The following is a 14,279-nucleotide window of genomic DNA, read 5'->3' on the forward strand; positions in this document are numbered from 1 at the left end:
CCGTTTCTCCATATGAATGTGGTGCATGCTTTCTTGTACGCAGAAAAGAAGGATGGGGGGAGGTGGATGGGGATTGTCTGCATCAAATAGAGTAAGCGCGGGAGAACTATCATTTTTACAAGAGCTGAGCGCCCAAACCAGGAGACGTTGAGATTGGCCCAGTCCCTCAAATCTGACTGTATTTTGGATAAAATGGGTATGAAGTTGTGGAGGTAAAGCTCAGAGAGCCTCCTGGGTATATGAATGCCCAAGTACGGGATGGAGTCCTGTTTCCAAAGGAAAGGGAAGGAATCTTGGCAGTGTAACACCTCAGACTGGGGGAGCGAAACATTCAGGGCATAGGACTTGGAGAGATTGATCTTTAGATTAGACAAGACTCCGAATTGTGCCATATCTTTCAGCAAACTTGGTAAGGAGACACGAGGCGATTGAAGCGATAGGAGCATATCGTCGGCAAATGCCGCTATTTTAAATTCGGCATGTGGTGTGGAAATCCCCTTAATATCGAGGTTCGCCCTAAGTTTAATCAATAGGGGCTCTAGAGTTAGGACAAAAATGAGGGGCGAGAGAGGACATCCCTGGCGTGTCCCATTGCTAATGGTAAAGGCGTTCGACAGGTGGCCGTTCACTTTCACCCTCGCCGAGGGGTTAGAGTAAAGTGCCGCTATGTATGAGCACATGCGGGTCCGAAGCCCTATCCGCTTCAGCACTTCCCGCATGTAGTCCCAGGCCACTCTGTCGAACGCCTTCTCAGCATCTAAGGATAGGAAAAATCCCTGGGTTCTTGAGGAGGTGAGCCAGTGGTGAAGGTTCAGGGTACGTGTGGTATTCTCCCTCGCCTCCCTGCCTGGAATAAAACCCACCTGATCGGGAGAAATGAGGTTGGGTATGAGAGGCAGAATCCTGTTGGCAAGCATCTTGGCGTACAATTTGATGTCCACATTTAAGAGTGAAATGGGTCTGTAATTAGAGACCGAGGTCGGGTCTTTGCCCTCCTTCGGGATGACCGCAATGTGGGCCTCCAATAGCCTGCCCGTAGAGGTCTGGGGAAGAGCAAGAGAGTTAAAGGTCGTTATCATCCTAGGCGATAGGACCTCTAGGAAGGATTTGTAGTACTGAAGTGGAAGGCCGTCAGGACCTGGGCTCTTTCCTACTTTCATTTGGCCAATGGCCGTGTTTAATTCCTCCACAGTCAGGGGCTTGTCCAAGCCTTCAGCTTGTTGTCTGGTGATGGGTTTCGGACAGTACTGTTCCAGAAAGTTCTGTATTTTGTCAACACGGGTAGTCGAGGAGTCAGGGGCAGGGTGTTCAGTCGGTAGATTGTAAAGGTCCGAGTAAAATAATTCAAACTGTCTGGCTATATCCTCGTTCTTGGAGAGAAGAGTGCCTTGTCTGTCACGTATATGGTGAATTGTGGACGGGGCCTTAGAGGCCTGTATCGTGCGTGCCAAGAGTCTCCCACTCTTGTTGCCGTGTTCGTAAAACACTTTTTGCCTGAGAACGTAGCGCCTCCTTGTTTGTTTCCCCAGTTCATCTAGCAGTGTGGACCGAGTGAATAATAACTCTTGGAGTGTGGCCTGTGAGGCTGAGTGTTTGTGGGACATCTCTAGTCTACTAATGGTATCAGTCAGGGATTTAATCCGTTCTTGGTGCGCCCGCTTGGCTTTCGTTGTCAAGGAGATAAATTCTCCCCGTAAGACACATTTATGGGCTTCCCATACTGTAACGGGGGACACGTCATGAGTACAGTTCTCTGCAAAATACAATTGTATTCGGGATTGGACTTGTTGTAATGTGACCGGGTCTTTCAGCAAGGAGGGGTTCAGTCTCCAGGTCTTCGTCTTGTGCATCAAGTCAGGGAAAGAAAGGGTCACCGTAATAGGGTGATGATCCGAAAGAAACATCGGTTCAATTGAGGCTCGCGTAAGGAGAGAAAGGTCAGTTTGCGTTAGAAAGAAGTAGTCAATTCTAGAGTATTTCAAGTGCGGTGGGGAATAAAAGGTATAGTCTCTGTCATGTGGGAACAAGGTGCGCCAGGTGTCATGGAGAGAAAGGCCCTGTAATTGCAATTTGAGTTGTCGCAGCGCTCTGTAGGGCAGCGCGGACACGCCTGTGGAGGTATCAACGATGGGATTCAGTGGGGCATTAAAATCTCCGCCTAAAAGGACTATACCTTCCTGGAATGTAGATAGGAGATCACATACCTTCCTGAAAAAGGAGACTTGGTGTGCGTTGGGGGAGTATATATTGGCAAGCGTAATAGGCCTGGAGGCGTACGTACCTTTAAGAAAGAGGTATCTGCCTTCTGGGTCAATTAAAGAGTCGGACAATTGGAAGTCAGCATATTTCGAAATTAGTATGGACACCCCTTTCGTTTTGGAGTCTGGATTCGTAGAGTGTACTACCGAGGTATATGTGCGATTAGCTAACTTGGGTATAGAATCCGAACGAAAGTGGGTCTCTTGAAGAAAGAGGAAATGGGCTCTGTGTTTGGTCAAGGCTGTAAGTACCTGCGATCTTTTTTCAGGGAGGTTCAAACCTTTTACATTGAGCGAAACACATTTTAAAGTAAGTTGGGTCTGAAGAGCTTTTCCGGGTTGCATGTTAGCTTGTGTTGTATGGGGCGGTAGAGATAAGGAGCCTACGTAGTAGTAGTGTGGGTACAGTAGTCTCTGAGGTGGCCAACAAGGCTCGCCGTGAACTGAGGTTCCAGGGCGAGAGCGGACCCGAGGAAAGGGAGGAAAGGGAGAGAAGGGGGAGATAGGGAAAAGAAAAGAAGAAAAGAGAAAAGAGAAAAGAGAGAAAGAAAAAAAAAAAAAAAATATACCAGCAGAGAGAAAAAACACCCCCACAAGGGGGGAAGGGGGGGTTAATAAGCAAGATAAAGGAAGCGAGAAGAGGAAGAGGTATAAGGGAGAGAACAATAACAGGAAGAGGAGAATGGCAGTGACTGGGGCCTTGCACCCAGGAGGTAAGTGGCTTCGTCTGATTGAGGTACAGAAAGGATTATGTACCTCGAAATACCGGAGGTGGGAACAGAAAATTCTGCCCACCTATAAAACCGGGCCGGAGTGTCAGCCAGTGCCCGAGGGTACTGCTGTGTGGGAGCCGGGGAATGAAAAGAAGCCAAGTGGCTCCGCACCTATGAGGACTAGATGTTATGAGAGTAGTAAATGGGACATCAGAACAGTGCTTCCAATACTATCGAGTAAGTCCGTAGTACAGGTAAAGAACTCAGGGCTTACGGAAGCAACAGATCAACAATTTCAAAACAACACTAGAAAAACTATGTGATTCACCGGGTGGATCAGAGGATTAACAGAACGTGTATAAACTAGAACAATAAACAGTTAACACACCAACCATGAGGTTTGGTTATAAGCCTGCTGTAGATTCGGCCATAAGGTCCCCCCTCCAGAGTCCAGGAGCCAATCATCAGCATTCAGATCCCCCTCACAGAGAAATTGGACGAGAGGCTACGGGTGACATTTGGAAAATTACCGGAAAACATAAATAGAGCAGCCCAGGGCACGACCCCTATACTTGCAACCATTGTGGTCTTCTTCTGAGCCAGCGTACTATCGTCTTGTTAAAACCTGGGTATCGAGATCCCCTAACTTAGTAACAAAGCCCGGGGACTCGGCAGCCAGTGTAGACCGCAGGGGGGGTATCCCATCTCACCGGAGACTAGAGGTAGAGCTCCAGGGAACGTCGGAATAGGCGCGCGGGGGAGGGGAAGGAGATCACCCCATCAAGGGATAGGAAAAAATCCAAAGTCCCCATCTGCGACCGATCCGTACCCAAAGCTTAACCCAACCCCACCCCCAGGGGGGCCCTGACAAACTTCTTACACAACAGTGAGGCATATTCAAGGGGGATTCCAATTCCACCGGGGGGGCGGGCTCGGCCCACACCGGGAAGCCAGCACTAGCCAAATACCAATCGGGGAGTAGTGAAGCCAGACGGAGCTGGATCTGAGAGGCACAAGGTGGTGATTGTAGCAATTTCTCCCGGCTTCTGGTCGGCTAGGGTCCAGCCCCCCCCCCACCATCATCAACATAGAAATGACAGACAACATGTGAAGAAGCGGAGTCATCTCAGTCGGGCATGTAGGCATGTCCCTCATGTAAAGTATTAGTAATAAAAAATACAAAATAAAAAAATTAAAATGAATGAAGAGAAAGAAAGAAAAAAAATTTTTTTTCTCTCTTCCCCCCCCAAACAAACTTATGTGTAAAGTCCAGCGAAAAGCATACAAAAAAGGGGGGTTCAAAAGCAATCCTGGTTTCCCGTGTAGAGTAGGTGTGGGGGAGATAGAGTCATCTGGATCAAAAAGGAAAAATAATAAAAATTAAAACAAAAAGAGTACCTGGGTTCATGGTGCAGGAGTATGGGTCCAGTGTAGTAGCGAGCATAAGGCCATACTGCAGAAGGGCTCGTCAGCTTCTCGTGTATAGGGATGGCCTGCAGAATCCAGAGAGGGGGGCAAGACCAAGCTCCCGGAGGAATCAGAAACAGGAGGGGCACAAAAAAAAGGGGGGGGGAGCAACAACAAATAAATCAAAACAAAAAGAGAAAGAAAAAAAAAAAGTCCATAAGAAGTATATGTTCAACAGTTACGACCCACCCAGTGTAGGCCTAAGCCAAAGTAGTTAAACATTCTGTTGATCCCGTCTGGGAGTCGCAGCTGGTCCTGGACTGCGCCCGGATGAATCCCTTCGCGAAGGACGAGCAGCCGGTGACGTTGGGTCCAATCTGCGGCGTCTCGAGTGTTGCCTGTGGGGTCTGGGCGATAGGCCATGCGAGACTGGCTTCCACGGTTCCGATGGGAAATAGAAGGCGCACCACTCCGGAATGTCCACCCTGGGGATATCAAGCTGGTCACAAAACACAGGTAGATCTTCCGGTGTGCGTAGCAAGGCAGTACGGCCCCTGGAGGAAGCCGACAAGCAGAATGGAAACTTCCATCTGTATTGGATGTTTCGCGTGCGCAGGACCTCCAGCAGGGGGCGCAGCGCGCGTCTGTTCTGCAATGTTATGGGGGAAAGGTCCTGGAACAGTTTAATGTCCGCTCCATTAAAGATAACGCGACCTCTTTCGCGCGCTTTCCGAAGGATTTCCTCTTTAAGCGGAAAATTCACAATACAGCATATAATGTCCCTTGGGGGATCAGGTTCACGAGGGGGGGGTCTCAACGCTCGGTGTAGTCTCTCCATCTCTATAGGGGAGTCTGCAGGGCGGCCTAGTAAGTCATTGAAAATAGAGCAAATGGCCTGTGGTAGCGCAGGCGAGTCTATGTTTTCAGGGACCCCTCTCACCCTCACATTATGCCTGCGACCCCTATTGTCGAGGTCTTCTACCTGGCGATGGAGTTCAAATATGTGGGGGAGTTGAGCGTCATAAGCCCTCTGTACTTGCCTGATAGCCTCCGCATGAGTGTGTGAGGCCTGTTCCACTTCCACAATGCGGTGAGTAATGCCGTGTATATCCGCCTTCAAGTCCGAAACTGCGGCGGCCAGCGTGTGTTTAATATCCATGGCCACTTTCTGCAGGTCCTTCTGGAGGTCCAGCAAACCGAAGGGGCGTTCCGGAGCGTCGTCCTCATCCATCGGCAGGTCGGCAAGGCTACTACGCGAGCTCGGTGATGAGGCCCGCGGCGTCTGGGAGGCCTGTGATGCCTCGTGGTTGTGCGCCTGCTGGGAGCGGAATAGCTCCGGGATGTTTTTGCCCAGCTGCGTACCGGGATCTTTCAGCGTACGAGGAGCAGGGGTGCCTCTGTTAGATTTCCCCATGATTCGGGCGATGCTGCGGGTTATTTACTGTCCCTAGAAGGCAAGATTCGTCCTCTTCGTGCGGGAGCTCAGGACTCAAGCAGCCATCCTGGTTCCCGTTCAAGCCACGCCCCCCTAGGTCATTTTTTTATTTTGTCCTTCTACTGGCAACCTGTAAACATTAATGACTAAATTCAGCAAGATAACTGTAGGGGTGAGTTTGCGTAGGGGACATTGTGAGGAATCAGAAGATTCAGTATTATACAAGAAACATGAACCTACCTCTTATTTCTATTGTATGTTGGTCAGTACAGTTATATAATAATTATGTATATAGAACAGAGAGGAAGATGCTTCTTTTAGTGAATTCAAAAAGCCAATTTTTACTAAAATAATGACTTGATATAAGCGGTAGCGCTTGTCTAAAAGGGTGTCATGGCTCAGGTGTGCTTAGGTCAGCATGCTAAATGTGGCCCTGGCTACAAGATACATTTACCTAGGATAACATTTTACAATAGAAGTGCTTTTATGCCTGTTAATCAAAGAAAATACAAGTGGGTGTCTCAGTTAAGTTTAATTTCATCCCTAAGCTGCTGTAGATGTAGCTCATAAGTGAGTTCCCCAGATGTGGGGTCTGTTGAAGACAAGGAGGCTGGAGTGAAGGAGCAAAGAAAGAGAAAATGGTTAGTAGGTAGATTGTGAATCCACAATAGACACGGGCAGTTTATACCGTTGGGAGTTTTTTAAATTACTAATATTTAGCCTGAAGATAATCAAAGGGCTAGTTCACCTTTACCAAAAAAAATGCCTATGCAGATAAGGGGTATCTGTAGATAAAAAACAGTTGTGCAGCTTTGACTAAAGTTGAATAATGTCCTTTCTATAGGTGTAGGCCATTTACACAGAGGCGTACCTTGAACATTTGACACCCCCCGGGGTGGATCCCATATCTGGCATGCCCCCCCCCCCCCCCTCAAAATTTAAAATGTAAAAAACGCACAAAAATGTGTCATTGTAAAAATATGATCTTAGCCTACCTTAAAAGTGGACTGCAGCCCCTGCGCTGGGCTGCAGGGCTGGTGCAAGGATTTTTTTCTACACGGGTGAAAGTGCAATTTGCAATGCAGTTGCTCCACACATATTACATTATCCTCCACCACAAATATTACAGTATGCTCCACAGATATTACATTATGGTCCACCAATAATATTACATTATGCTCCAACACTATTATTACATTATGCTCCACCACTATTATTACATTGTGCTCCACCAATATTACAGTTGCTCCACCAAAAATATTACATTATGCTCCACCACTAATATTACATTATGACATTATGCTCCACCACTTTTATTACATTATGCTCCACCACTAATATGACATTATGCTCCACCACAAATATTACGTTATGCTGCAAATATCACAGTTTACTGCTGCACTACAAATATTACAGTATACTATACTTGTGTATATTACACAAATAGCACAGCACACCTCCGTAACCCCTCAGCACATTTTTGTATCCCCAGAACACACCTGTACTTCCCAATACATCTCTGTACCCCCAGCATGCTTTTGTACCTCTTTGGACATATCTGTGCCCCCAGAATGCTTCGGAACCCCTTAGCATGCCTCTGTGGCCCCAGCATATCTCCATATCCACATTTTATCCTTGTAGCCCCACAGGACACCTCCGTACCCCCTTGCTCATCTCTGCACCCACACATACATCTTTGCACCTCCTTGCGTACCTTCACAGCCCCAGCACACTTCCATCCCCCCACAATCCTCTGCACCCCTCATATGTATCCCCAAGTACACCTCCATAACCCCAGCAAACCTTTGTATACCAGCACACCTCTGCATCCTCCCACCCACCTCTGCACCCCCACATGCCTTTGTACTCCCCAGCATGGCTTTGTTACCCCTAGGAGGCCTCTGCACCCCCCCAACCAGCGTCTGCACCCCAGCACACTTCTGTACCCCCTCGTACACCTCTGCACCCCCAGAATCCTCTATCCTTCAGTAAGTCTCCATAAGTCTTAGCACCCCTCTGCATCCACCCAGCACATGTACTCCATTGCACATATTTTCAACCTCCCCCCCCACACACACACACCCACACACACCACCACACACAACACTCTGCACTGCTGAACTACCAATTAGCAGCTCTGTGATGCCTGCTATAGTGGGCAAGCAACTCACTGTACACAAACTAGTGCCTATCCCGGTCAGACACCCCTCCCCCTCCACTGTAAAATGTGAACTGCTGCCTGGAGGTGTGATAGGAGATGCTGGGCACCACAGAGATGCTCTCCACACTACTGTATAGCAGGCTTGAGTCCTCTCCCGGCTGTCTGCCTCTACCTGCGTCCCTCCCTGCACATCGCTCAGTTACACCGAGAGAAGGCCCGCTCCATGGGGACAACTAATTACAAAAATAATGATTTTACTGCACCCCCCTCAATGTGTGTCACCCGGTGAGCCCCCCCCCCCCCATCCCCGTTGGTATGCCACTGCATTTACGTTCCTCATGATGTCTGACTGTAAAACTTTTAGGATGTTACTAAGGGAAGCATAGCTGTTACTGTTCACCTTCACCATCACAGGAGTGAGTGCTCAAACACTGAGCTCAGAGCTACTGCATCAGAAAGTGCATTGGATAGGGTTTAAATCAGAGAAAGAGCTTAAGAGCTTGCAGTGTGATAGTGAAGGTGAACAGAACCGCTAGGTGTCCCTTAGCAATGTCCCTAGCAATGTCCTAGGGGTTCTCCAATCACACTGTATGATTTACATAAATGGCCTACACCTATAGCAAGGGCATTATTCATCTTAGTTTTTGGCAAAGGTGAACTATGCCTTTAAACATGATAGCATTCATAACAGGGTAAGAGCCATTCTGAGTACAGTTCATAGTCGGCCCATAGCTTACAGAACAATGACAGAAACCCTGCAGGGAACTTATTTTTAGTTGCTGTTATTATAATTACTCACAGTATATAGTGCCACTATTTTATAGACAGTATACAATAAACAAGTTATCAATACAGTGGAACATAAGAAGAATGAATAAGAACTAAGTCCTAAAGGTATTAAGGCTCTGCTCACTAGATCTTACAATGCAATAGTGAAAAAAAGAATTGCCCAAAAAATTATATCAGACAATGTTTGCATTTAATACAGGCACGAGTATGTAAGTGGAATTACAGATACAGAGGAAGAAAGGATCAAAGAGTCATCCGGATATGTCGCTCGAAGAAACCTTTTTGCTGCTGAAGAAGGAATTAGTGTGTCCAAAAAAACTTCTACTTCTTCCACATCATCATCTGCACATTCTGAGGCCTACTATAAGAAATCCAGAAATGTCGCCATACGAGAAAAAGCAGAACTCCTCTCTCTCAAGAAAACGGTAACAGAAAAATAAATAGTATATATAACACTGATTAAAGCCCACCTTAGCCCAAACTTTATTATAGATTTTGCAGGATTTTGGAAGAGTAAATACTTGTCAAGTTGTTATTGCTGTTCTTTATCCTGTTAGGGAGATTTAATCACACTTCTTGTTCCTTTCAGAAAATGTACATGGCATTGTTAAAATATTTTACATTTTCTTAGACTACTATACTTGGAAGGTATGGTCTAGGGAAGGGAGTACTAGATACTAGAGACTTTTTATCGCTCCCCAATTAAGACCTTATTGGTGTACTGTATTTTTTTATGGTAATCAAAATGTACTGAAGCTGACAGGAACGCTCTTCAGAGAATCATCCTCACTGCACAGAAAATAGTGGGGCAAAGGTCTCCATCTTTAGCCAAAATCTCTAACACTGGACGTCTTGGTAGAGCGGAGAAAATAATAAGTGATCCATTCCATCCCGGCTATCACTTATTGATATATGAATTATTACCATTAAGCAGGCATTACAGGAATATTAATGTGAGAACAAATAGATACAGAGAGAACTTTTTTTCTGCGGGCTGTTAAGACAATAAATAGAAAAAATAATTTGAACTAGGCAATTTTTTGGTGAGGGTTAATGTTTTGCCATCGGATTGTTTTAAGCTAATGTTCGTGTCTGTTTTATGAATGTGTAAATGAAATTTGATTGTGCTTTTTAAAAAATTGAGAGGAGTTACTTTCTTGAAATTCCATGTGTCCTGACTAGAGACATTTCTTATCACTTCCTGTCCTCATGTGTCCTGACTAGAGACATTTCTTATCACTTCCTGTCCTCATAGGCATTCAAGGGAATATCTACAAAAGATCACAGACTGCAGTAAAAAACCCAATAGAGGTTCCATCCCTACCCCCTTCCCAAAAAAAAAGTTTGGGCTGAAGTCCTTTTTATACCATAAAGTCTAACTGCAACCACTTTTTGTTTAGTGTTAGAGTTGTGAAGAGTTAAAATGTATTTCAGTTTCTTAATTCTGTGACCCAATTGTAGAGATTTCTTTACATTTCCTGTACCTGTCCCACTAAGGCTGCATTCATGCATTGAGTGATTTCCAAAAGCTCAGGTGTGAATGATAAATCGCACATTTCAGATGTCATTCTTTTGAATGACACCTTAAAACCCTGTTCGGGAAACTGCATCATGTGAAGCATGCTGCTCAAAAGAAGCCCCTGAACTTTTTTGGGCAACAAGCTTCATGCAATGCAGTCTGAAATTTGCAATTCACACCTGGGCGTTTTGAAATTGCAGGGATTCGAAACGTCCATATGTGAATGCAGCTGTGATTTTCTCGGGACAGGAAGGCTTGGACAGAAAATGCTTAGAAGTTCTAAATCTCCCTCAAAAGTGTGCTTTTATGTCAGTGTTCCTGTTGGAGAGATTTCACATCATTCCTGTCCTAGCAGGAAGTTAGGGGAATCTCTCCAACAGGGACAGAGACAGCAATAGCAACTGGACAGAGGCTCCAAACCTTTCCTGCTCTAAGCAAAAGGAAATAGGTTGTTTTGACTGGAGTAGGACTAGTTTTGACGGAGGGCCGGCCATTGTACCACACAATGGCCACTTTTTTCACTCTCCTCTGCACTTCTTTCTCCCCCACTTAAGCCCCTATGTTTGTCACTTTTTTGTATTTTTATGTTTGTACACGGTTTTGCCTGTGTGATTGGTAGGGTATAGGTCCTCAGGCCTGCCCTAAAAAGTCTTGGGAAGGGGTAGACATGGCCTTCTGGCCTGGTTCGCCCTCTCTTATGGGGTCTCCCTTCAGGGCAGCCTCACCTAGGACTTGGGTGGGTCTGTTTCAGCAGACTCTCCAAAGAATGGGGACCGCCTCATTTCAGCTAGATGGACCAAGTGTAAGTACCCCAGTCCGCGTCTGGAGCCTAACGCCCGGGGGAACAGGGCAAGGTATTTTATTATATCTTTTAATGAGACAACACTGAAGAAATTACACTTACAATGTAAAGTAGTGAGTGTACAGCTTGTATGACAGTGTAAATTTGCTGTCCCCTCATAATAACTCACAATAACTCAACACACTCTGTTAGTTACTGTCCTTTCTGGTCATATGAGTCAGGGGCTTGACCAGAGACAAGAAGTTATGAATAAACTTGGGTGGAAAAGTGGTGTAGTGGCTAGCACTCTTGCCTAGCAGTAAACAGGTTCACTGGTTTTAATCTCAACCATGACACTACCTGCCTGGAGTTTGCATGTTCTCCCTGTGCCTGCGTGGGTCTTCTCCCACATCCCAAAGACATGCTGGTAGGTTAATTGGCTTCTGTCTAAATTGCTCCTAGAATATAAAGTTGAGTTTAGGGACCTTAGATTGTAAGCTCCTTGAGGGTAGAGACTGATGTGAATGTATATGTAAAGCGCTGTGTAAATTGACAGCGCTATATAAGTACCTTAAATAATAATAATAACACACAGCCATCAATGTGCAAACCGCTGGCAACAAAAGTGAGTACACCACTAAGTGAAAATGTCCAAATTGGGCCCAAATAGCCATTTTTCCTCCCCAATGTCATGTGACTCGTTAGTATTTCAAGGTCTCAGGTGTGTTAAATTTGGTGTCATCGCTGTCACTCTCTCATGCTGGACACTGGAAGTTCAACATGGTACTTCGTGGCAAAGAACTGTCTGAGGATCTGAAAAAAATAATTGTTGCTCTACATAAAGATGACCTAGGCTATAAGTAGATTGCCAAGACCCTGAAACCGAGGTGCAGCACGGTGGCCAAGACCATACAGTGGTTTATCAGGACAGGTTCCACTCAGAAGAGGCCTCTCCATGGTCAACCAAAGAAGAAGAGTGCACGTGCTCAGCATCATATACAGAGGTTGTCTTTAGGCAATAGATGTATGAGTGCGGCCAGCATTGCTGCAGAGGTCGAAGAGGTGGGGGGTCAGCCTGTCAGTCCTCAGACCATAAGCTGGTCAACCAAAGAAGAAAAGTGCACGTTCTCAGCATCATATCCAGAGGTTATCTTTGGGCAATAGATGTATGAGTGCTGCCAGCATTGCAGCAAAGGTTGAAGAGTTGGGGGATGTCAGCTTGTCAGTGCTTAGACCATAATCTGCACACTGCATCAAACTGGTCTGCATGGCTGTCTTCCCCGAATGAAGCCTCTTCTAAAGATGATGCAAAAAAACCTGCAAACAGTTTGCTGAAGACAAGCAGGCTAAGGGCATGGATTACTGGAGCCATGTCCTGTGGTCTGATGAGATCAAGATAAACGTATTTGGTTTAGATGGTGTCAAGCGTGTGTGGTGGCAACCAGGTGAGGAGTACAAAGGCAAGTGTGTCTTTCCTACAGTCCAGCATGGTGGTGGGAGTGTCATGGTCTGGGGCTGCATGAGTGCTGCCAGCACTGGGGAGCTACGGTTCATTGAGGAAACCATGAATGCCAACATGTACTATGACATACTGAAACATAGCATGATCTCCTCCCTTCCGAAACTGGGCCACAGGGTAGTATGCCAACATAATAACGACCTCAAACACACCTCCAAGAAAACCATTGCCTTGGGAGAGGACTCCAGTGGCAACCTGTGAAGCTCTGGTGAACTCCATGCCCAAGAGGGTGAAGGCAGTGCTGGAAAATAATGGTGGGCACACAAAATATTGACATTTTGGGCCCAATTTGGACATTTTTTACTTAAGGGTGTACTCACTTTTGTTGTCAGCAATTTAGACATTAATGGCTGTGTTGAGTTATTTTGAGGGAACAGCACATTTACACTGTTATACAAGCTGTAAATTCACTACTTTACATTGTGGCAAAGTGTAATTTCTTCAGTGTTGTCACATGAAAAGCTTCATCAGGACCATATATATCACAATGGATATGAGTTTAATTAGAATAAATTCAGCTTTAAAATAGAAAGCATTAACAAAGTGCATAAAGTTATCAGTTTCAGGTGCGCCTACCAGCCCATGGGACATAACCGGGTCTAAAGGACCCAACATTCGAAACACATGGGATGGTTCAGGGGTAGATATTAGATGGTGATCAAAGTTAAAAAGGCCACAGAGGTAGTAATAAACTGGAGGTAAGGGGTTCTGGCCTGACCGGGTGCCACAAATACAGGGAAAAGATCCTTCACCATGAAAATAAGATCCAACGCACTTGACAATGTATATCATTTACTAATGAACTTTTTTCTGCTAAGAACTAGTTCTTCTTAAGAACTATTTTCAACATTGTGTTCATTCTTCCATATTAAAGACATCAGATATGTACCGTATGTCTTAGGTTTTATAAATTATGAGTGGGTGGAAAACTAGACATAAACATATCAGTATGACCCAAGAATTGATAAGTTGAGGGGCAGGTCAAAATTAGATGTCAAATGCTGGAATTAAAATGATAAATTTTTTAGAGAACTGGGCAAAAGATGAACATCATTCTATATAAGAAAATTTGAATTACATTTTGTTATAAACTTGCTGAAAAAAACATTGTACTGTATGTCAGTAAATGTTGGTACTTTTAATCATATGTTGTCTACATAAATAGGTCTCATAAGAGTTCAAGCAATGGTACATGTCTAACAGCCCTGCACATTGGGTCCTGTGCTGTGGATGTTACAAGCCTCTCTATTTCTATAGGGAACTATAGTGTCACGGAAAATTGATTATTACCTACAAATAGGAGGAGGCAGAGTTCAGTGTATTAACTGATGTACCAGGCAAACTAACTGAACTTGCCTGGATATGACCTATATCTCAGCATTTCACACTTGCTCGAGTAAATCAAACAGACTCCTGTGAAACATGAGAGTGCTCAGCCAGCTAAAAATTAGGAGAAGAGTGCTGTAAGGCATCATTCATGTGAAGTATGAAAATAATTAAAAATATACTGTATGTGTAGATTTTGGAAGTGCTGCTGTAAATACTGCAATAATCGCAGATAGTAGTAAACCGCAAGGCTCATTTGAATTCTTACTTCATTAATTTCTTGTGTGAAATTATATGTTATCTGCAAACTATCTTTGGAAACAGTTACAGTGTTACATAGCACAGCTGTTGGGCTGTTCCGGGCTACAGTT

The 14,279-nt window shown here is 45.2% G+C and overlaps 1 protein-coding gene across 3 annotated transcripts in view; it reads left to right on the forward strand.

Moving 5' to 3' along the window:
* The window catches only part of MYOM1 (myomesin 1), a 136,227-nt gene that overhangs the window by 35,347 nt on the left and 86,601 nt on the right, over nucleotides 1–14,279 (forward strand). For all 3 annotated transcript variants that reach the window (XM_077492520.1, XM_077492522.1, XM_077492521.1), the window contains one exon: nucleotides 8,963–9,188. In XM_077492520.1, the coding sequence (XP_077348646.1) occupies nucleotides 8,963–9,188 (226 nt within the window). The remainder of the gene's footprint in view (nucleotides 1–8,962; nucleotides 9,189–14,279) is intronic.

This window comes from Lithobates pipiens, unplaced genomic scaffold, assembly GCF_037356315.1.
Source record: "Lithobates pipiens isolate NorthernLeopardFrog02 unplaced genomic scaffold, aLitPip1_a1.2 Scaffold_19, whole genome shotgun sequence".
NCBI classification, from domain to species: Eukaryota; Metazoa; Chordata; class Amphibia; order Anura; family Ranidae; genus Lithobates; species Lithobates pipiens.